Source organism: Scleropages formosus, chromosome 14, assembly GCF_900964775.1.
Source record: "Scleropages formosus chromosome 14, fSclFor1.1, whole genome shotgun sequence".
Lineage (NCBI taxonomy): Eukaryota > Metazoa > Chordata > Actinopteri > Osteoglossiformes > Osteoglossidae > Scleropages > Scleropages formosus.
The window spans coordinates 25,057,534-25,079,133 of record NC_041819.1 but is presented as its reverse complement, the minus strand read 5'-3'; the positions used below and the strand labels follow the sequence as shown (position 1 = coordinate 25,079,133).

Genomic DNA, 21,600 nt, shown 5'->3' with positions numbered 1-21,600 from the left:
TCTCCCAGGAGGCGATAGCAGCTCGAGTCCCACGGCAAAAGCAGCTCGTCCCATGAGCTTGGTGGGGGCCGCATCCAGCCCCACCCCATTCCACTCGCACCCGCAGCCCAGCTGCTCTCATCTTCGTCTTTGCCGCATGGTGCTTTATTGATGCCCCCCCGGAGGGAGGAGGGAGGGTCTAGGCTCCCCAAGGAAGTCATTAAAGAGAGATCCTCCCCCCGCAGCCCCCCGCAGCATCCCCAGCCCCCATGCTGCTGCCATCTCAGGGTCGAGATTGGATGGGTGGGGCTAGAGGGTGCGTCGCAGGAGGACTTTGTCTTCATTGCTCCTTCTGCCCAAATGCTGTTAGGCTGCCCCTCCCCCACAGTTCTGCAATGCGCTCCTGCTGTTTTCGAGAGGACCCCCTCGTCCCCCGCAAGATCTCCGCACACTTTCATTATGAGACACTTCCAGCTGGAGCCACTCGAACTCCTTCCTGTAATGCGCAGAGCCGGATCTTCAGCAAGTGCCTGCTGTTGCCTAGCAACAGGCCGTTGGACAAGGGGCCCCGCCCCCCCATTGGTCCGCACTCCGCTGGTTTGTTGGTGCCGTGTGCCAAATGTGGAGATGCTAGGCGCACTGCTGCAGTTGCACTGGGTGGAGCCTCAACGTAGGATCACATAGCAGTTGCTGTTGCAAGGCGTCACTAGCCATACACACACACACACACACACACACACACACACACACACACACACACACAGGCATCATTATACACACTTCATGCACACTCTTCTCCTCCAGAACCTCAATTACACACCTCACACACCGCGTGCGCTGGGACATGACCCACCCTGTTGGACAGGATTTCTCCTGCTCTTGTTTGGTCTGAATCTCATGTCTTCACACATGCTTGTCCTTCTGATCCATGCGATCAGGACGTGTGCAGACTGAGTAACACGGAAGTGTCCAGTCTGGCTGTGCCCTGGCTGTGTGTCGAGGACATGTACATTTGGGGCACATTTGTCCCACTCTTGTTCCGCGCAGGCATTCCGACACAACTGTCCAGCAGGACCCTGCAGCCCATGTGCTGAGCCTGCAAGCCATGTGTGTCCGTGAAGCACACACCAAGAGCTGTGGTAACAGAAAGGGGACAGGTTTCACATGGCCTGAGTCGCTCCTTATATAACACAGCCCACCAGGACAATGTGGGGACAGTATGGAGAGAGCACAAAGACAGCTTGGAGACAGTGTGAAGACAGTGTGAAGACAGTGTGAGGACCGAGCAGGGAAAATGTAGGGACAAAGTGGAGGCAGTGTGAGGACAGAGTGGGGACAGCATGAAGACAGTGTGAGGACAGTGTGGACAGTGTGGGAGTCCAGAGCCATTATGCCTCTTGGATGATAGGTGTTGCTGAGTCCATGTTGACTTCTGTTGCTCACATTTACAGAGTCCTTCCAGAATGTTCTGTCCTCTACTGTCCTCAAGGGCTGTGTCCACAGTCACTGAGTCCATCCATGTGATCGCCGCTCATAGCTCCTGTCGATGTACAGTACTACTGGTAGTGTACCATGGTATGAATGGAGCGAGCTGTGCTCTCCTCCCCAGAGACTGTGGGGTGGGCAGGTTGGGGGGGGAGTTGCCAAAGCAGGCAAATGAATCAAATGTCTGCAGCCACTTCCTGTTCCCCACAAGCCCCTCCCCCAAGACCATTTCAGCCCATGAAACCCTGGAGCTGCTCTTGTGACACCTACAGCGGTTCGGGGCAGCTGTACAGCAGGGTGTTGGGTTGCATTTCACCTGAATGCAGTGTGCGTGTGTGGGCTGTTCTTATTCCTAAATATCCTTTATGTGGACATGGTTGGATTGTCAGCAGGTTTCTCCACAAGCCAACAGCCAAAGGCTACAAGAGGCAAAGAGAGACACATCCCTTGTCTCTCTTTCCCTGATCTCTCTGAAACACAGCATTGCTTGACAAACTTGTTCCTCTTTAAATACCATTTCCACACACACACTTTCAGAACCGCTTGTCCCTGACGGGGTCACGGGGAACCGGAGCCTAACCCGGCAACACAGGGCGTAAGGCCGGAGGGGGAGGGGACACACCCAGGACGGGACACCAGTCCGTCGCAAGGCACCCCAAGCGGGATTCGAACCCCAGACCCAGCGGAGAGCAGGACTGCGGTCCAACCCACTGCACCACTGCACCACCCATACCATTTCCATTCAAAGTGAATTTCAGTGCCTTTGCTGCCATGTTGCGAAACAGAGCGCAGAGATGTGTGTTCAGAGGGGAGGGAAGGCACTAATATGAACCTCAATACGCAAATGTTAAATAGGAGCTCGGTTTCTCAAGTGCAGATGCTCGAGGGGGTTGTCATGTACTCTGCGTTTACTCACTGTTTACTCGGCGTTCGCTTAGTGTTATACACCGGCTGTTCACTCTGCCCTTGTTGTGTGTGGCCTGTGACAGGCAGTATGGTGTAGGGGTGGGGTTTGTAAAGAGGGAGGAACCTGTGTCAGGCACAAACACGTGTTTGTCTCCCCATCATCCCTGTGCGAGTGAGAACTCCAGCCTCTCGAAGCACTGCAGTGAAAGTGCCGGGGGGGGTCCAGGTGTCTGCCGTTTGCACTTTTCACCTGCACGCTCTTAGTTAGGCGAATTGGACATGTCACACGCAACTCACACGGGTTCGTCGCACACGGAACACGAAGGACGCGACATCTGACCTCGTTCCACACGAGGCCCTGCTGCTCTGCTCTGTGGCACAGGGTCGAGCCACCGATGCCTCTACACACTTGCCGAGTCACGCAAACGAGACATGTTCCCAACCCACGGAACGTATGTACACCTGGAAAGCAAATATTAAACACGTCCATCTTCATCCATCCATCTTCCTCCGCTTTTATCCGGGGCCGGGTCGTGGGGGCAGCAGTCCGAGCAGAGTACTCCAGACCTCCCTCTCCCCGCACACCTCCTCCAGTTCCTCTGGGGGAACCCCAAGGCGTTCCCAGGCCAGCCGGGAGACATAGTCTCTCCAACGTGTCCTGGGTCTGCCCCGAGGCCTCCTCCCAGTGGGACAAGCCCGGAGCACCTCCCCAGGGAGGCGTCCAGGAGGCATCCGGAACAGATGCCCGAGCCACCTCAACTGGCTCCTCTCGATGCGGAGGAGCAGCGGCTCTACTCCGAGCTCCTCCCGGGTGACTGAGCTCCTCACCCTATCCCTAAGGGTGCGCCCAGCCACTCTGCGGAGGAAACTCATTTCTGCTGCTTGTATCCGCGATCTCATTCTTTCGGTCATGATCCAGAGTTCATGACCATAGGTGAGGGTAGGAACGTAGATTGACTGGTAAACTGAGAGCTTCGCCTTACGACTCAGCTCCCTCTTCACCACAACAGACCGGTACAATGACCGCATTACTGCGGACGCCGCACCGATCCGTCTGTCAACCTGCCGCTCTATTTTTCCCTCACTCGTGAACAAGACCCCGAGATACTCAAACTCCTCCACTTGAGGGAGCAACTCCCCCCTAACCCGGAGGGAGCAATCCACCTTTTTCCGACTGAGAACCATGGCCTCGGATTTGGAGGTGCTGATTCTCATCCCCGCCGCTTCGCACTCGGCTGCAAACCTCCCCAGTGCACGCTGCAAGTTTTGACTTGATGAAGCCAACAGGACCACATCGTCCGCAAAAAGCAGAGACGAGATCTCGCGGCCACCAAAACAGACACCCTCCGTTCCCTGGCTGCACCTAGAAATTCTGTCCATGAAGATAATGAACAGAATCGGTGACAAAGGGCAGCCCTGGCGGAGTCCAACATGCACCGGGAACAGGTCTGACTTACTGCCGGCAATGCGAACCAAGCTCCTGCTCCGGTCATACAGGGAACGAACAGCTCGTAGCAGCGAGCCCCGAACCCCATAATCCCGAAGCACCCCCCACAGGATGCCACGAGGGACACGGTCGAATGCCTTCTCCAGGTCCACAAAACACATATGGACTGGTTGGGCAAACTCCCACGAACCCTCCAACACCCTAGTGAGGGTATAGAGCTGGTCCAGTGTTCCACGGCCAGGGCGAAAACCGCATTGCTCCTCCTGAATCCGAGGTTCGACTATCGGTCGGATTCTCCTTTCCAGTACCCTGGCATAGACTTTCCCAGGGAGGCTAAGGAGTGTGATCCCCCTGTAGTTGGAACACAATCTCCGGTCCCCCTTCTTAAAAAGAGGGACCACCACCCCGGTCTGCCAGTCCAGAGGCACCGTTCCCGAACTCCACGCGATGCTGCAGAGGCGTGTCAGCCAAGACAGCCCCACAACATCCAGAGACTTGAGAAACTCGGGGCGGATCTCATCCAGCCCCGGAGCCTTGCCACCAAGGAGTTTTTTGACTACCTCAGCAACTTCAGCCAGGGTAATGGACGAGTCCCCCTCCGAGTCCCCAGCCTCAGCTTCCTCTACGGAAGGCGTGTCGGAGGGATTGAGGAGATCCTCAAAGTACTCCTTCCACCGCCCGAGAACATCCTCAGCTGAGGTCAGCAGCGCACCACTTCCACTGTAAACAGTGTTCGTGGAACACCGCTTCCCCCCTCTGAGTCGCCGGACGGTTTGCCAGAATCTCTTTGAGGCTGACCGAAAGTCTTCCTCCATGGCCTCACCGAACTCCTCCCAAGCCCGAGTTTTTGCCGCGGCGACTGCTAGAGCCGTGCTCCGTTTGGCCCGTCGGTACCTGTCAGCTGCTTCAGGAGTCCCATGAGCCAGCCAGGCCCGATAGAACTCCTTCTTCAGCTTGACGGCATCCCTTACTTCCGGTGTCCACCACCGTGTTCGGGGATTGCCGCCGCGACAGGCACCGGAGACCTTATGGCCGCAGCTCCGAACCGCCGCACCGACAATGGAGGAGCGGAACATAGTCCATTCAGACTCAATGTCCCCCACCTCCCTCGGGACCTGGTTGAAACTCTGTCGGAGGTGGGAGTTGAAGACCTCTCTGACAGGGGCCTCCGCCAAACGTTCCCAACAGACCCTCACTATGCGTTTGGGCCTGCCAGGTCTGTCCAGCTTTTTCCCCCGCCATCGAATCCAACTCACCACCAGGTGGTGATCAGTTGACAGCTCAGCCCCTCTCTTCACCCGAGTGTCCAAGACATATGGCCGAAGGTCAGAAGAAACGACTACAAAGTCGATCATCGACCTCCGACCTAGGGTGTCCTGGTGCCAAGTGCACTGGTGGACACCCTTATGCATGAACATGGTGTTCGTTATGGATAAACCGCGACTAGCACAGAAATCCAATAACAACTCACCGCTCGGGTTCAGATCAGGGAGGACGTTCCTCCCAATCACGCCCCTCCAGGTATCACTGTCGCTGCCCACGTGGGCGTTAAAGTCCCCCAGTAGAACGACAGAGTCCCCAGTGGGAGCGCTTTCCAGCACGCCCCCCAGGGACTCTAAAAAGGCCGGGTACTCTACACTGCCGCTAGGCGCATAAGCACAAACGACAGTGAGAGACCGTTCCCTGACCCGAAGGCGTAGGGAGATGACCCTCTCATTCACCGGGGTAGACTCCAACACATGGCGGCTGAACTGGGGGGCTATTAATAAGCCCACACCAGCCCGCCGCCTCTCACCTTGGGCAACGCCAGAATAGTGGAGAGTCCACCCTCGATCGAGTAGAGTGGTTCCAGAACCCAAGCTGTGAGTGGAAGTGAGCCCGACTATATCTAGACGGTATCTCTCAACTTCCCGCACCAGCTCAGGCTCCTTCCCCGCCAGTGAGGTGACATTCCAAGTCCCAAAAACCAGAGTTGGCGCCCGAGGTTTGGGTCGGCCGGGCACTCGGCCCCGACCACCACCCAAATCACAATGCACCGGCCCCTTACGGTTTCTCCGGCAGGTGGTGAGCCCACCGAAGAGCGGCTCCACGTTGTGGCTTCGGGCTGAGCCCGGCCAGGCCCCGTGGGCATAGACCTGGCCACCAGGCGCTCGCATGCGAGCCCCCCCCCCAGGCCTGGCTCCAGGGTGGGGCCCCGGTGACCCCATACCGGGCGGGGTAAACGGACGCCTTGATTTTTTCCTCATAAGGGGTTTTTGAACCGCGCTTTGTCTCGTCTGTCATCCAGGACCTGTCTGCCATGGGAGACCCTACCAGGGGCATGTAGCCCCAGACAACATAGCTCCTGGACTCATTCAGGCACTCAAACCCCTCCACCATGATAAGGTGGCGGTTCACGGAGGAGTATTAAACACGTCTCAAGCACAAATTTACGGATGTCGAGGCGCAACACGGACACACAGCCCAACGCGTCAGAGCACCTCCAGCAGATGGCGCTGCACATGTGAGGAAACCTGGAGTTGCCATACAATGCTTCATGCCACCTGAGGCTCTGTCGCGTTGTTTCCATGGCAACAGAACCCTCAGATGAGGCCCTCAGAATGAGCGATGCTGTTTGCGCTCGTTGCGTGCGGGAGCCGTGCGCGAACACTTCCACGCGACCGTCTGCAATTGTTAAAGAAGCGGCGCACAGAGCGTTGGGAGCCGTGCTGCGGAACGTTCCCACGCGTGGCTCGGTGCGTGAGCCTCGCGGTCACGTTACGTAACGTGTCGGCTCGCAGCGGCTCTGCACATGAAGCTTCTCAATAATACATATGAGCTGAGTCGCTGATGCTAAAATTAAAACCTCCTCCTGGAGCCCCGACCCTCCAAAGGTTCCTCAGTACATGATTCACATGGCATTTAGTGCACTTTTTACCATGGTTTTAAGTGCACCAGGTGAAACTCTTCATGCAGACCTTCCTCTTGTTCGTGCGGAGCACGTTACTGTGGAACTGGAACCCGCGACCTGCTGATCACTCGGTGCGCCAGGGTCTGGCCGGAGGGGACGCACGCTACGATGTTACACTAGGGATTAGGGGTCACGCGTCCAAACGCACGTTTTTGTGGGACGTTAGCAAAATGCGAATGTGAATTTCTAGCCCAAGTGAACATGGGTTTAATGAGTTCACAGGGAGTGAAGAAGAGCCACAGAGCCAGCGATCCGGGCCCTCAGAGAACTCGGGGACATCACTAAAACCTGGTGAGCGATAGTCGAGTGGTGTACGCATGCACGCACACGCATGCAAAGTGCCGTATTTCCCAGTGGAAACCAGCTGCCGTCACGTGTCCAACAACTTTTGCTCTGTGGTCCAGGTACCCATGGAGACCCACGAGGCTGGTGTGTGCCAATTACGGGTCCAGGCCACAGTGTGCGCGTGTGCGTGTGTGTGTTGGAAATTGAGGGAGAGAGGTGGATGACTGCCCCGGAGGTGTGATAAAATAAGTGAAACAGAAAACTCCAGCAGATTATGAGCCATTCATTGTTATTGGAACAAGAAGCTGTGGGGCCTCAGGGACACAGGGGGACACAGGGGACACATGGTGAGACAGCGGGGGACAGGGGACACGGGGCTGTGTCAGTATCTGAGGGCCACCAGACCGTCTGTCCCTCTCCTCTCGCACGTGCCCGGACGGACGGACAGTAAGACAGACAGACAGAGCACGCGCCATTTACGCCCCCCAGCGAACAATAAAAGGCCGAAACGCGCTGCAGACCACGCCCCTCCCGCGGGTTGCCATGGCGAAGGGGGGCTGACGTCACGCGCGCGAACCCGCCGTATAAAGTACGGGGGCGAGCGGCGCGCTCGGTACGAGGACCTCAAGCGCGTGCCGCTGCGGAGTGACACGTGTGGATGGGTAAGCGGGCGACGGCGGCGGCGTGACACCGAGCAGCGTGAAGCGGAGTAGAAGCGTTGAAACGGTGTCGAAACGCACGCGCGCGCGCGCGCACACACACACAGAGAGAGAGCGAGGAGACAGACAGCGCGAGCCACCGAGAAGGAGGAGAAGTTCAAGACGACGACGACGACGACGAGGGGAAGTCGAAGATGGGGCTCGGAGTGAGTGGCCTCTCTCCGCCGCGCTCTCTCTCTCTCTCTGCGTCTCTGTGCTTCTTCCGCGTTGTTTTCCTCCTCTTCCTTCCTTCTCTCTCCTTCTCCCCGTTGTTTCTCCTCTTTCCCGAATCCCTCCCTGTTCCCCTCTGCTTCTTCCTGCCACACAGAGAATGTGTGTGAGACGCGTGTTTTACTCTGCATCCTCTATCTATCCAGCCACGGCGCGACGATGTGCGAGAAACACACGGCGACTCTTTTTTTTTTTTCTCTGAGGTAAAAAAAGCGCCCTTTTTGCCGCTTCGCTCCGGTCTCGCGCCGCTCTTCTTGGCGAACTGACTGACCGACCGAGTGAATGAGGTGATTTTTTTTCTTTTTTTTTTTTTGGTGGCGCTTTTATTTCGGCTCCTCGCGAACCGCACTCACTTCCGCGTTTTTCCACCGCCGCACAAACAAAGCAAAGGCTCCTCCGCGGGAGCAGCGCGAGCCCGCGCTTTAGTTAAAGAGACGTCTTACTGTTACTGTTGTTATTACCGGTGTGAGGATGTGTGGAAGCGGGGCTGTGGTGCGGGGGGTGACTGCCTCTGCTCAGTCTCGTGACTCCGCGTGGTGGGGTCATTAGGTTCTGAGAAACTCCCCTCTGCGCGCGTCCGTCTGTCTGTCCGTCCGTCCGTCCGTGCGTCCGTGTCACCGTGTGAGGGCCGCGCTCCTCCCTCTCTCCCTCCTTGCCCGCCTGGTCATCACCGTGTTCCTCAGTCCCCCAGGGCTCGTCGTCCTCGTCTCCTCCGCGCGCACAGCACTTCCCACGCGAGCTTCTCATTAATATGAAACGGCTACTTTCTCGCGGCAAGGCTCTCTCCTTCTTCTTGTCTGAGCGACACACCGCCAATTTATCCCTTCGCATAAAGGTTTCCTGGGCAACAGGGTGGAAGTGTGAGCGCTGCGGCGATGACGGAGAGTCGCAAGGAGACAGCGGCACACTCGACGTCGAGCGTCTCCATCCATCCATGTGGTCGTCCGCATGGGACCAGCGCGCGGGCTATTGATCTGCAGCGGTGTCGACGGGAACCCGGCTTCGTCCGCGTGGCGCCTGGGACTCGAACCCGCTACCGCCACTTTGAGGGTTTAAATGTCTCCGCGCTGAGGCCGTGGGTGCGGGTGCCAGATCGTTGCGATCGGCCCGGGAGCATCCTAACTGGTCGCGAGGAACGCCTCCGTGCGCCGCCGCCACCACCGCAGTGCGGCTTGGACTCTGCCCTGCCGCCCCCTTGCGGAGGGAGGGTCTCTGCGGCAGGTGGCACCGCAGGGGATGGGGGGGGGGGGCTGGCTGTATGTGCGCAGCACTTTTGATCTCTACAGTAAATGAAGCAATTCCGCAAAACGCGGTGAACACGGGATTATTGTAGGAAATAATGATTGTCGTGCTTGTAATAATTGTAACCTCAACATCGTAAGTTGCTTTGCGGAAAAGCATCAGCTAAACGAATTAATGTAATGTTTTTTGGGGACGGGCGGTAGTGTAGTGGTTACAGCTGCTGCCTTTGGACCCAAGGTCGCAGGTTTGATCCCCACCTCTGGCTGTAGTACCCTTGAGCGAGGTACTTACCCTGAATTGCTCTGGTAGAATTACCTAGCTGTATAAATGGTGAAATAATTGTAAGTAGAGCAACACTGAGTCACTTTGAGAGAAAAGCATCAGATAAACGAATAAATGTAGTGGAGCAGCTGCTGTAGATTACAGTAAGGTGTCGCGTTGTTCCCCTCCCCCAAGGAGGTGCTGTGGTCCCAAAGCATTCTTCCCCACCCCACATTCTTGCCACTCACTTCCAGCTGCTGCATGTATGAGGGGCTTCAGGGGGTGGGGTTTTGACAGCTTTTTTGTCACGTGTCCGGTGGCTCGCGCTGGTGCCAGCAGGCCCTTGCCAGTGGGTTAGCGTTGGGGTTAGGGTTAGCATTAGGCACAGGCTACTGTAAGACGTTGCGCGTGACCATTTTGTTTCGCAACGAAGTAACCGTAGCTCTTCCTGCTCGTCAGGCGGTTTCATGGCAACCTGGGGATTTACAGCGCTGCAGCTGCTAACCTCGAAACAATGCGCTAAATTTAACCTGACCAAAAAAAAATGGCAAAATGGTGAATGGGGGCTGCGAGAATTTATTAATGTGCTGTGATGTACGCTGCTGGAGAGAGGAGAGCAACATGTGACTCCATTCAGGTAGCAGGGAGCGTGGCTTTACTGCCCGTGGCAACAGGGCAGAGTCCCAGCAGAATGGAGGGGCCGCACAACCGCGTGGGCGCTGCGCTTTGTCTTCTGCTTCTCAGATGGCACGTGTAATAAGTGTAACTTGAGCATTGTACCGCACATGCTGGTATACGTCTCCGTGCGGAAAGTTGTTGGCCTAATGAAATGTTAGGAGGAGGAGTGCCATGCAAAATCATTGCTACGATTTTAGTGGCAGCTGCAGGTATCTGTGAGAAGCTTACTGTGAATGGCGATGGTGGCACAGCATTGTGGTTCTCAGGCCCCTTTCGCCAGCCTCATTGAGGATGATGAAAACGTGCTGAGCAGTACCTGACTTCTCCATTTAACTTGGTGTTTAAAGGCATCACCCCTGCCTTTTGAGGCTGTCGTGGTGTATTGTGTCTGAAAATGTGCAGAAAGGCTATGAAACAAGCAAGACTTGGATCGGCAACTGAGCTGCATGTCTTCTCCATGTTCCTTTATGGATGCTTTCACACAGAGGCTTTGGACAGTTACATGTACACTTCCAGACCTCTGGCTTTTTTAATGTATCGATTTTTCGTAATTTATGGGTTTTGAACTTTATGCGCAGGGGGGCGTGGTGCAGTGGGTTGGACCGGGTTCTGCTCTCCGGTGGGTCTGTGGTTCAAGTCCCGCTTGGGATGCCTTGCGACAGACTGGCGTCCTGTCTTGGGTGCGGCCCTCCCCCTCCAGCCTTACGCCCAGTGTTGCCAGGTTAGGCTCTGGCTCCCCGTGACCCCGAATGGGACAAGCTGTTCAGAAAGTGTGTGAGAGAGAACTTTATTCACACATACAGCAGAACATGTGTGGCACATGTAGGAAGTGCTTAAGACTACAGTCTTGTGGTGCTGTGTGCAGCTGCAGAGCAGCACTGTCCAGGAGCCCATAGTAGAGGGGCTTTAGAGGCACATCCCAGCAGCTCTCTCCCTCACTCCTGGTGAGGTTTCGTGGAAAACGTACGTCTCGGCTGGTGGAACAAGCGCCCGTCCTCGTCTGCAGCCCAGCACCCCCACCACCACCAGCAGAAGAAAAAGATGGGCAAACCTCGGAATATTCTATATAAAAGAATAAAAGTGCTGCAGAGGTGGTACTTGCATTGTCTTCATCGGTGAGGGGGCGGGGGGGGCTGCATGATTGGCTTCGTTGTTGGTTGTAAGGATTTTATACCGCCCTAGTGTGTGAAGTACAGGTATTTGTTGACGGGATGACCAATGAGTATGAGCAGGGTATTGTTTCGGAAGGTTCGTCGTATCGCTTACCGGGTCATGTTGAAATGAGGACAAAACGTGTAGCGGTTGACACTGGAGCCCCCAATTCAAGGTGTGTTGGCTGGATGTTGTCCAAGTGTAACAGTGCTGCTTTGTTGGCCGATGTCCAGAATGTGTTGTCTGTAGTGGTGCAGACATGTTATCGGTGAACTTCAGCCTCGCTCGTCCTCTCCTCATGCCTTTGTTCTGCTTGGACATAGTTGACCACATCAAATGCTGGGGTGGAGGTCCAGGTCATCTCTGTCCAGCGGAGGTTTGAGCATGTCCTGTGCAAGTTGCCCAATAGGTTGACAGCTATTATACGGCCTGTCGGACCATCAATGGAAAATGACCAAAGCAGTTATTTTTTTGACTTTGATTGCTGCAGGGTATCCAAATTAGTTTTTTGTCGTCCCCCCCCCCCCCCCAAAGTTAAAACTATATATGAGGTTTTTTCATTTAAAAAGGGCTCTCTGGATAGATGCTGTGAAGCAGATGTGCTTTTTAAAAAAATATATATTTATTTAAATCATTGACTTGCTATCCCAGATAGAGGTTTTCAGATTGTCCTTGTTTTTAGTCACTCTGACATATATTAACATCCCTTATGTGACCCATGGACAGTCCTCCACAAGAGCGATCCACTCTTTTGTCGTCTTGTCTGTCCTCGTCATCAGCAGTATTTGGTCAGGTATTTGTTCCCTTTTGATTTGTTGGTGGGAGGTGTGCTCTTTGGGTTAGAAAAACAAGGACAGTTCATTGCCTCATTCCCTAGTGCAGCAGTCTTGGGCCATCCAGTACCAAACCTGTAAAACCAACCCCAGAAGGAGTGGCTCATGAGTACATGGTGAAATATCTAACTGCTGTCTGGGAAAGAGATTCTCTGACGTGTTGATTCGCATAGTTGTCTCCAGGTCACATATTTGGAGTGCTTCTCTCTGTTTGCTTGTGATGATAACTCTGCCTTTTCCGTCACAGGAAGGACGGGAGCAATATGAGCTGGCTGCCACATCTGAGCAGGCAGGCAAGAAGAAGTCCAAGGCAAAGAAGAAGGAGAAGGACATGGATGAGCTGAAGAAGGAAGTGGACCTGGTGGGTGTGCTGTTTGTGATTGTTCTTACCTCAAGGTTTGAAAGTGTACAGTAGGCTGTTGCGCTGACATGGGTGCCAACCATGTGAAATGCAAATCTGCAGACGTTTATATGCATTCATTTATTGGACACTTCTCCAAAGTGCTTTGCAGCTCTATTAATGAAGAGCTTTAGACACAGACACTGGTTTGTTAACACATTGGTAGTTTGTCTGATCCCACCACGTTTCTCGTTAAATGCTGCACTCATTCTTGTGCAGGATGACCACAAGCTGACACCGGATGAACTTCGTCGCAAATATGGCACTGATCTGACCAGGGTGAGTTTACGGCGCTGAACAGCTGGTCGCCCCCTTCGCTTACTCTTGTCATAAGTACCGCTGGTATGCATTCCTTGGGGAGGAATCGTACAGACAAACATTCAGCTGAGCTTGGTTATGTTGCTAGTTTTGTGGTCTAAACATTGTCATGTCGCAGTGCTACGATGGCTCACATCAAGTAGAGGGGTTACAGCACGGCCTCAAATTGCGGGCTCAGGCTTTCTGCTGTCCCACGTCTTACTGCTGAATAATTGAGTGGAGGGGCTAGCTCTACCAGCCATGCTTTAATGCGCTCCAGTGATGCAGGAGGTGTGGGGTGGGGTGGGGGGGGGGTAGTGGAGGGAATAAACAGTTGCCTAGCAACAGCAAGTACCTAGGTCCTTTCAAGCTTGCTGAGCTTGATTTGAGTAATTTCTGATTTATTGTAAAACTGGCTCCCTCATACAGAAAATTTTCTCTTGTGCTGTCCTTTTGACAGGATAAATGCAGTCACAAAACTTTTTTTCTTTTGGTTTTACTGTTAGGATTCTGTGTGTTTGTCCACAGTCCTGGACGACTTAGCAGTGTTAGAACCTCCAGTACTAGAATTTTGATTGATCAGAATTTGACTCCCCCCCCGTACTTGGTCTCTCAGGGACTGACGGCTGCCCGTGCTGCTGAGATCCTGGCCCGTGACGGTCCCAATGCCCTGACCCCACCACCCACCACCCCAGAGTGGGTCAAGTTCTGCAAGCAAATGTTTGGTGGGTTCTCCATGCTGTTGTGGACAGGAGCTGTACTCTGCTTCCTGGCATATGGCATCCAGGCTGCCATGGAGGAGGAACCTGCCAAAGATAACGTAGGCCATCTTCCAGTTATACTTCCAAGGCCAACTTTCAGCTCATGAAAGTATACTGCTATGGACATCTAAATTCCCTCCTTTTTTTCCATACAGTTGTACCTGGGTGTTGTCCTTTCTGCTGTTGTCATCATCACTGGCTGCTTCTCTTATTACCAAGAGGCAAAGAGCTCCAAAATCATGGATTCCTTCAAGAACCTTGTTCCTCAGGTGTGACCTATTGAACAATTGGCTTATATTCTTGAGGTCCTCTACTTAGATCTTTACATGTGAAGATGAACTCATGTAGCAATTGTTCATCTTGTAGCAAGCCCTGGTGGTCCGTGATGGTGAGAAGAAGAGCATCAATGCTGAGGAAGTGGTGGTTGGAGACCTGGTGGAGGTGAAGGGAGGAGACAGGATCCCTGCTGACCTGCGAATCATTTCTGCTCATGGATGCAAGGTGAGTTTTGTGAATGCTTCAAGTAGTAGTTTGAACCAAAGACACCCCTCCATCTAGTATGCGGCTTTGTTTCAATAATTGCTCATTGTTTGAGCAGGTGGACAACTCCTCCCTCACTGGTGAATCTGAACCTCAGACTCGTTCTCCCGACTTCTCCAACGACAACCCTCTCGAGACCAGGAACATTGCATTCTTCTCCACCAACTGTGTTGAAGGTATTTCTATTTTGTCCTGTTGCAGTATCCAAACTCATTTGAATGTAAAAACTTGCTTTAATTGCGACTAAAGTGTGATACATTGTCTGCACCGGGGTCAAGGGTCTTAACCTTTTTAAACGACTTCATTTGTGAACACCTTGTCAGGCACTGCTCGTGGTATCGTCATCAATACCGGGGACCGCACTGTCATGGGCCGCATTGCCACCCTTGCCTCCGGTCTGGAAGTGGGGCGCACCCCTATCTCCATTGAAATTGAGCACTTCATCCACATTATCACTGGCGTGGCAGTCTTCCTGGGTGTTACCTTCTTCATCCTGTCCCTCATTCTGGGTTACACCTGGCTGGAGGCTGTCATCTTCCTCATTGGAATCATCGTTGCCAATGTACCTGAGGGGCTCCTTGCCACTGTCACAGTGAGCGAACAATTCTGATTGAATCAGTTTATCTAAAGACGTTCTTTTTCTCTGTGACTTGTGCCATGTGGTAACTCAAATGGTTATTCCCACCACCCTTCCACAGGTGTGCTTGACCCTCACTGCTAAGCGAATGGCCAAGAAGAACTGTCTGGTTAAGAACCTGGAGGCTGTGGAGACCCTTGGCTCCACCTCTACAATCTGCTCTGACAAAACAGGCACCCTGACCCAGAACCGCATGACAGTGGCCCACATGTGGTTTGACAACCAGATCCATGAGGCTGATACCACAGAGAACCAGAGTGGCACCTCCTTCGACAGGAGCTCAGCCACCTGGGCTGCTCTGGCACGAATTGCTGGCCTCTGCAACCGCGCGGTCTTCTTGGCTGCCCAGGATAATATTCCCATTCTTAAGGTGTGCCCGTTGTTGCCTTGTTGTAACTGGACTGGACCATTTTAATTCTGCAGAATGTGTCTGAGAAGGGAGCGTGACTAGTCTGAATTCTAGTCTTGTGGCTTCTGTGTGTTCAGGAAGAGCTTGCGGTGCCACTGGCCACACCTTTAACATGAAGAGGCTCTGTCCCTGAAATAGCACTTGTTTTGTTTTGCTGTTTGACCGAACTGCTGCTTCGGTCAGGGTGCGTCTGCATTTGCTCTAAAGCGCTGTTGTTGAATGGAGCGCCTGCTTTTCTTTTTGTAAACAAACACTTCAAAATGTAACAACTTTGAACAACACCCTGTCCACTTTTTTTTTTTTTTTTTTTTTTTTTTTTTTTTTTTTTTAAACTGAGTGTCTTTGGCTGCTTTTAAAAGTATTGAGGAATGCTTCCATGAGGGCACAGGAAATGTGGATATAATTTTCAGAGTGTGGTAATCTTCACAAGGGATGAATGAGAGAATACTGCTGCACTACCCACATTTCTAAATTTGCCAGTTTCTATTTCAGGGTAAATTAGGTCTAGCAGGAAGTTGCTGTGTGGGTCTGATGGCTCCCTGTTACCTCAATCTTACCATACACACAGTGTTGTATGTACTTGTCTCCAGATCTGCTCACTTATCGTGATCTTCTCTGCCCCCAGCGGGATGTTGCAGGTGATGCCTCGGAGTCTGCTTTGCTGAAGTGTATTGAGCTGTGCTGTGGCTCAGTCAAAGAGATGAGAGACAAGTACACAAAGATTGCTGAGATTCCCTTTAATTCCACCAACAAATACCAGGCATGTGGTTTTGCGCAGTTCTTCTTGACTAAAGATCTGAGTGACCGGGAGTGCAGGTTCTCAATGGCTGTACTGTTATCCCACAACCCAGCTTTCCATCCACAAGAACCCCAATGCCAATGAAACCAAGCACCTCCTGGTCATGAAAGGAGCCCCGGAGAGAATTCTGGACCGTTGTTCCACCATTCTGATCCAGGGGAAAGAGCAGCCACTTGATGATGAGATGAAGGATGCTTTTCAGAACGCCTACCTGGAGCTGGGTGGCCTGGGCGAGAGAGTGCTTGGTAAGACAGACAACTACAGTGTCCTTGTGACTTGCTGTGGACCGGTGGGATTGACTTTTCACGCATCAGTGCTTTTTGGGAAACGAGCTGTGATGTCTGGTTACAACTACATTTCTTTTGTAAAACTAAACAACTTCTTGAGAATTCCAGTGTTTTAGGTTGAGCTGGATATGTCAGTGTCTCCATGTTCTCCTGTTGCTCTGAATTTTTTTTTTTTTTTTTTTAATTTTGTGCTTAAAAAGTGGTTGAACTATGGATAAACCTTTTCTCAGCTACTTCTGATGTATATTGGTTCAGATATTAGAATGCGACAAATTAACAGTATTTTAGAATCAAGTGTCTGCGTCCAAGTCTCTTGTTGACGTAATGCACTTCATTGTATTTTTCTCTGAGATGTTTGCCGCTTTGGAGGAAAGCATCTGTTCAATGAATAAATGTAAATGTAATGCTGTGTTGCAGGGTTTTGTCATTTCTTCCTCCCTGATGACCAGTTTCCTGATGACTTCCAGTTTGACACTGATGATGTGAACTTTCCAACTGAGAATCTGTGCTTTGTTGGTCTCATGTCAATGATCGACCCTCCTCGTGCTGCAGTGCCTGATGCAGTGGGCAAGTGTCGGAGTGCAGGAATCAAGGTACTATCATCTGTTCAGTGTATAACTGTGGATTTTTTTTGGTAGGAGATGACTGCTCTGTCTTTAATGGTCTTTTTCCGCTTTAGGTTATCATGGTCACCGGTGATCATCCTATCACCGCTAAGGCTATTGCTAAGGGTGTTGGTATCATCTCGGAGGGTAATGAGACTGTTGAGGACATTGCTGCTCGGCTGAACATTCCCATTCATGAGGTGAATCCAAGGTAATGCTGTAGGCCATTGCGTTGAGCTCTTTTACTGGATCTTCCCCTCTTTAGAGAGGAAAACCAAATCTCAGACCTGTTCTTCTAGTATTATGTTTTCTTTGTTGTAAACAAAGTGATTCTGCTGTAGTACAGTTGTAGACTCAAGGTAGGTTTTGAATTGCTAGTTTAATGGTCACCATTCAGTGGTCTGTATTACTGTGTGAGAAAAGAGCTCTATTAAAAAAAAAAAAAAATTGATTGAATTTCTCACTTCTGCTTCCAGAGATGCCAAGGCCTGTGTGGTTCATGGTGGTGACCTTAAGGACCTGACCTCAGAGCAGCTGGATGACATTCTCAAACACCACACTGAGATTGTGTTTGCCAGGACTTCTCCTCAGCAGAAGCTGATCATTGTGGAGGGCTGTCAGCGACAGGTATCATCATCATCATCATCATCATCATGTGATTCTCTGCCTAGACATGGGGTCATCCTGGGGGCACCATAATGTTCATGATTGCTTTAACTGTACAGTGTGCCTGTAATAGCTCAGTGTGATGGGACTATGAAAGGGTGTGTACTACAAACACAAATTTTGGACCATCTTATCCAGTGTGCCTTTGCTTTGGGTCAACAGGGTGCCATTGTAGCTGTGACAGGAGACGGTGTCAACGATTCTCCTGCGCTAAAGAAAGCTGACATAGGTGTTGCTATGGGCATTGCGGGATCTGATGTCTCCAAGCAGGCTGCTGACATGATTCTCCTGGATGACAACTTTGCATCCATTGTGACTGGAGTGGAAGAAGGTTAGAAGTCAAAACATCTGTCTGGTTTCCATATAATTGTCTATAACTGTATTAGTCATTTTGGTGTCTTTATTTCTGGGGTTTCCAGGTCGCTTGATCTTTGACAACCTTAAGAAATCCATTGCCTACACGCTGACTAGTAACATTCCTGAGATCACGCCCTTTCTCCTGTTCATCATCGCCAACATCCCACTGCCCCTGGGAACAGTCACCATCCTCTGTATTGACTTGGGCACTGACATGGTAAGTAAGGTATGGTGTTTAAAGATCTCTTTGACTGTTGTGCAGGTCTGTAACTCTTCCTATGGTCATTCCATTATCAAAATACCAGGTTCCTGCCATCTCCCTGGCATATGAAGCTGCTGAAAGTGATATAATGAAGAGGCAGCCTAGAAACCCGAAAACTGACAAGCTAGTGAATGAGAGGCTCATCAGTATTGCCTACGGTCAGATTGGTGAGTTCTGAGAACAGCAGCACTGACTTTGTGGGCCCAGATCCTAGAGAGTCCTTGTGGATGTCAGTCTTGAAAGTAGGACTGGGACATGAGGTTTTTTATTTTTCCCCTCCATTACTGACCACACCATGGGCCACAAATAGCATCCCTGGTGATAAGGAGCAAGGTCTGCATGTGGCAATGAAGATGAGGCCTGGCAGGCGTGCAGCTTGCTGGTTATATATAGTCTGGCCCAAAGGGTGCTGCCCACACAGCCTCGATCAGGAGGCTCTGAGTCAGACGCTCTGCGGTGTCACTGCGCTTTGTGTGTGGATCTGTGAGAAGCTCGGTTCTCCCCCTGGGTAAAAGATGTTTAATGTAATGAAAATGTCCTTCAGGAACTTTGAACTCATTGCTACTCCAGAAGACATACTGGGGCTGTAGGCACTGATCCTTCTCTATCTCCCCCCTCCCCTCCACGCTCAGGGATGATCCAGGCTCTGGCTGGGTTCTTCACCTATTTTGTCATCTTGGCTGAAAACGGCTTCTTGCCCTCCACGCTGCTGGGCATCCGTGTTGGCTGGGATGACAAGTACATCAACGACCTGGAGGACAGCTACGGGCAGCAGTGGGTGAGTGTGCTTTTTGGCCTTGGAGCACCACGACGCTGGACTTCTGTTCATCTCTCATTTGCGCCTCGTCTTCTCCACAGACTTATGAACAGAGGAAGATTGTGGAGTTCACCTGCCACACGGCATTTTTCACCAGCATTGTGATCGTGCAGTGGGCCGACTTGATTATCTGCAAGACTAGAAGGAACTCTGTCTTCCAGCAGGGCATGAAGTATGTACATGGAGGTGTCTGAAATGGGTGTAGGGATGTGGTGACAGGTAGAGGAGCATCTTCAGAGACTGCTGTGTCTCATCTGTCCTCACAGGAACAAGATCCTCATCTTTGGGTTGTTTGAGGAAACTGCTCTGGCTGCTTTCCTGTCCTACTGTCCAGGGATGGACATAGCCCTGCGAATGTACCCCCTCAAGTAGGTTCATGCTCTCGCAGGCCTTGTGGGCTCAGAAGGCATCAGATGCCCATTGAGATCCGTTCAGTTCGCTCGTACTGCTGCTGTTTGTTCAAAGATGATTTTGCTTGTTTCTTCAGGCCCAACTGGTGGTTCTGCGCCTTCCCTTACTCACTCCTCATCTTTATTTATGATGAAATCCGAAAGCTCATCCTCCGTCGCAGCCCAGGAGGTAAGTTAAAGTGATCCATTGTACTTCACTTTTGAAGCATAAACAGTCCACCATTGTTTACTGCGGTAAGGTGCTCATTTCTGGGACTTTGTTATTGTGGATTTGGGGAACTCATGATGTTGGGAACCTAATTATGTCTCTAAAGCCTTTTCTGCTGTGTTCTCTTTCAGGTTGGGTGGAAAGGGAGACCTACTACTAGACCCCAACCCCCCCGCACACACACAAGTACACACTCCCCCGCATCAGTTTTTGCATGGTAGTCTTACTGCTCTGAATTGAAACCTTTTGGTAACTTTGGATGTGTTTTTATATAGATGATACTCAATTCGACAAAGAACATGAGAACGTGAACAGATTGTGTGCCTTTGTTCTGGAGCAGGAAATTTTATACATGTTTTTAACTGTGTAAGATAATAAACTCCTGGTTAAGGTCCTACACTGGTGCCTCATGTCTGTGTTGGGGTTATAAATATGTGGCAAAACCAGTCTGTGCTGGTTTATGTGGGTCACAAAGATGTTACATGAGCAAGCCTTCAAGCTTATACTGTACCGGTGTGTGGCAGGGCCCCTGCTTCAGGATCCTTTGCACTGAATTTTATGTAGCTCCATCTCCCCACCCACCTGTTTAACATCATTAAATTTATTCATTAGCTGATGCTTTTCTCGAACGGCTTATAATGTCAATTATTTACCCGTTTATGCAGCTGGGTAATTTATTTTTACAGCAGCTCTCATTCTGATGGCCATGGAGGTACAGCATCTCCCCCCCACCTGGACCTCCAGTGGATGCATAAAACTGGATAGTACAAAACCCTACACACACACATAATATACACAGACACTGTGGCTTATATATGTACATACCGATGATAAACGGGTTCTGCTGTTTTTCATCTGTGGCACAGCTCTACTGCAAGCTGCAGTACACACACACACACATTTTCAGAACCGCTTGTCCCTTACGGGGTCACGGGGAACCGGAGCCTACCCGGCAACACAGGGCGTAAGGCCGGAGGGGGAGGGGATACACCCAGGACGGGACGCCAGTCCGCCACAAGGCACCCCCAGCGGGACTTGAACCCCAGACCCACCGGAGAGCAGGACTACGGCCCAACCCACTGCGCCACCGCACCCCCTCCAAGCTGCAGTACAAATGCTGAAAAGTGGCACAGCGGGTAGCACTGGTGCCTCAAGTCCTGGGTTCAATTTTGGCTCGGTGGAACTTTCGGATCTGGTATTTGCATGCATTTTCCTCTATAGGTCAAGGCCCCATAGGACAGGACCATGCTAAACTGCTTCTGCCCCATCCTCTTGGGTGAACATAAATCAAGAGTCCACACTGACTTCAAGGTACCTGCCCCCCTGGAGGGCAGAAGTGCGACCTGTGCCCAAAAGCACCTTCTTCCCCATCAGTAAGACCTGTAGCAGAGATCTGAAATAGCTGGGGAGGCCTGGGCTGATGGTACAAGTCTGTCCTCTCCAGCGCCTGAGCCTGACTGACGTCTGCACGGGACAAGGGAGGGGACGGAGTGAGCCCCGTTACCACAGAAACAGCCGTTTCCTGGAATTGCTTCACTTTCCACTACAGAGCAACATGGTTAATGCTTAAGTGCGGCTGAGCATTGTGCTGTGGCGACCGGAAAGGCGTCTGCAGGCTGTGCGCTTGGTCCTCTATGGCATAGTCTGTGTACGACGTTGCCACAGGGATGTGGTGTGTGCGTGTGGTGCATGCTACTTGATTATGGAATAATCATGAATAATTCACAGCTTCCTGCCCTGGCAGAGCTGCATCGCAGCTGTGTGTACAGCTTTGGGCTTCGCTCTGGCTTTAAGGGAATGTGGCTTCTAAGTCCCAGTGGAAAGTTGTTTTAATGAGCGCGGTACATGGGCTGTCACATAGCCACCTGCACGGCTCGTTGGAGCCACGGAATCTCCCAGCCAAGTAACAGAAGCACGGCGAAAACAGTGAAACGCGGTGCAGCAGCCCATGTCAGTGCTGGCAAGTGTGCGTAAACCCTGGAGAATTCCGCTGTTCTT

At 52.0% G+C, this 21,600-nt stretch overlaps 1 protein-coding gene across 1 annotated transcript; it reads left to right on the top strand.

Moving 5' to 3' along the window:
• Nucleotides 1-7,609: 7,609 nt before the first annotated feature.
• Nucleotides 7,610-20,001, top strand: LOC108931711 (sodium/potassium-transporting ATPase subunit alpha-1-like). The gene is made up of 22 exons (XM_018747688.2): nucleotides 7,610-7,917; nucleotides 12,395-12,508; nucleotides 12,767-12,826; nucleotides 13,461-13,664; nucleotides 13,761-13,874; nucleotides 13,972-14,106; nucleotides 14,204-14,321; nucleotides 14,469-14,737; nucleotides 14,844-15,152; nucleotides 15,817-15,951; nucleotides 16,043-16,235; nucleotides 16,695-16,870; nucleotides 16,957-17,093; nucleotides 17,359-17,509; nucleotides 17,711-17,879; nucleotides 17,968-18,122; nucleotides 18,211-18,334; nucleotides 18,800-18,945; nucleotides 19,026-19,156; nucleotides 19,251-19,352; nucleotides 19,472-19,563; nucleotides 19,734-20,001. The coding sequence occupies exons 1-22, from the start codon at nucleotides 7,906-7,908 to the stop codon at nucleotides 19,760-19,762; spliced, it is 3,075 nt and encodes a 1,024-aa protein (XP_018603204.2). The 5' UTR covers nucleotides 7,610-7,905; the 3' UTR covers nucleotides 19,763-20,001.
• Nucleotides 20,002-21,600: the final 1,599 nt, after the last annotated feature.

Coding starts and splice junctions, on each gene's coding strand:
- LOC108931711 (XM_018747688.2), top strand. Junction 16,236..16,694: donor CCTGGGCGAGAGAGTGCTTG/GTAAGACAGACA, acceptor GCTGTGTTGCAG/GGTTTTGTCATTTCTTCCTC. Junction 17,510..17,710: donor TGGAGGGCTGTCAGCGACAG/GTATCATCATCA, acceptor TTGGGTCAACAG/GGTGCCATTGTAGCTGTGAC.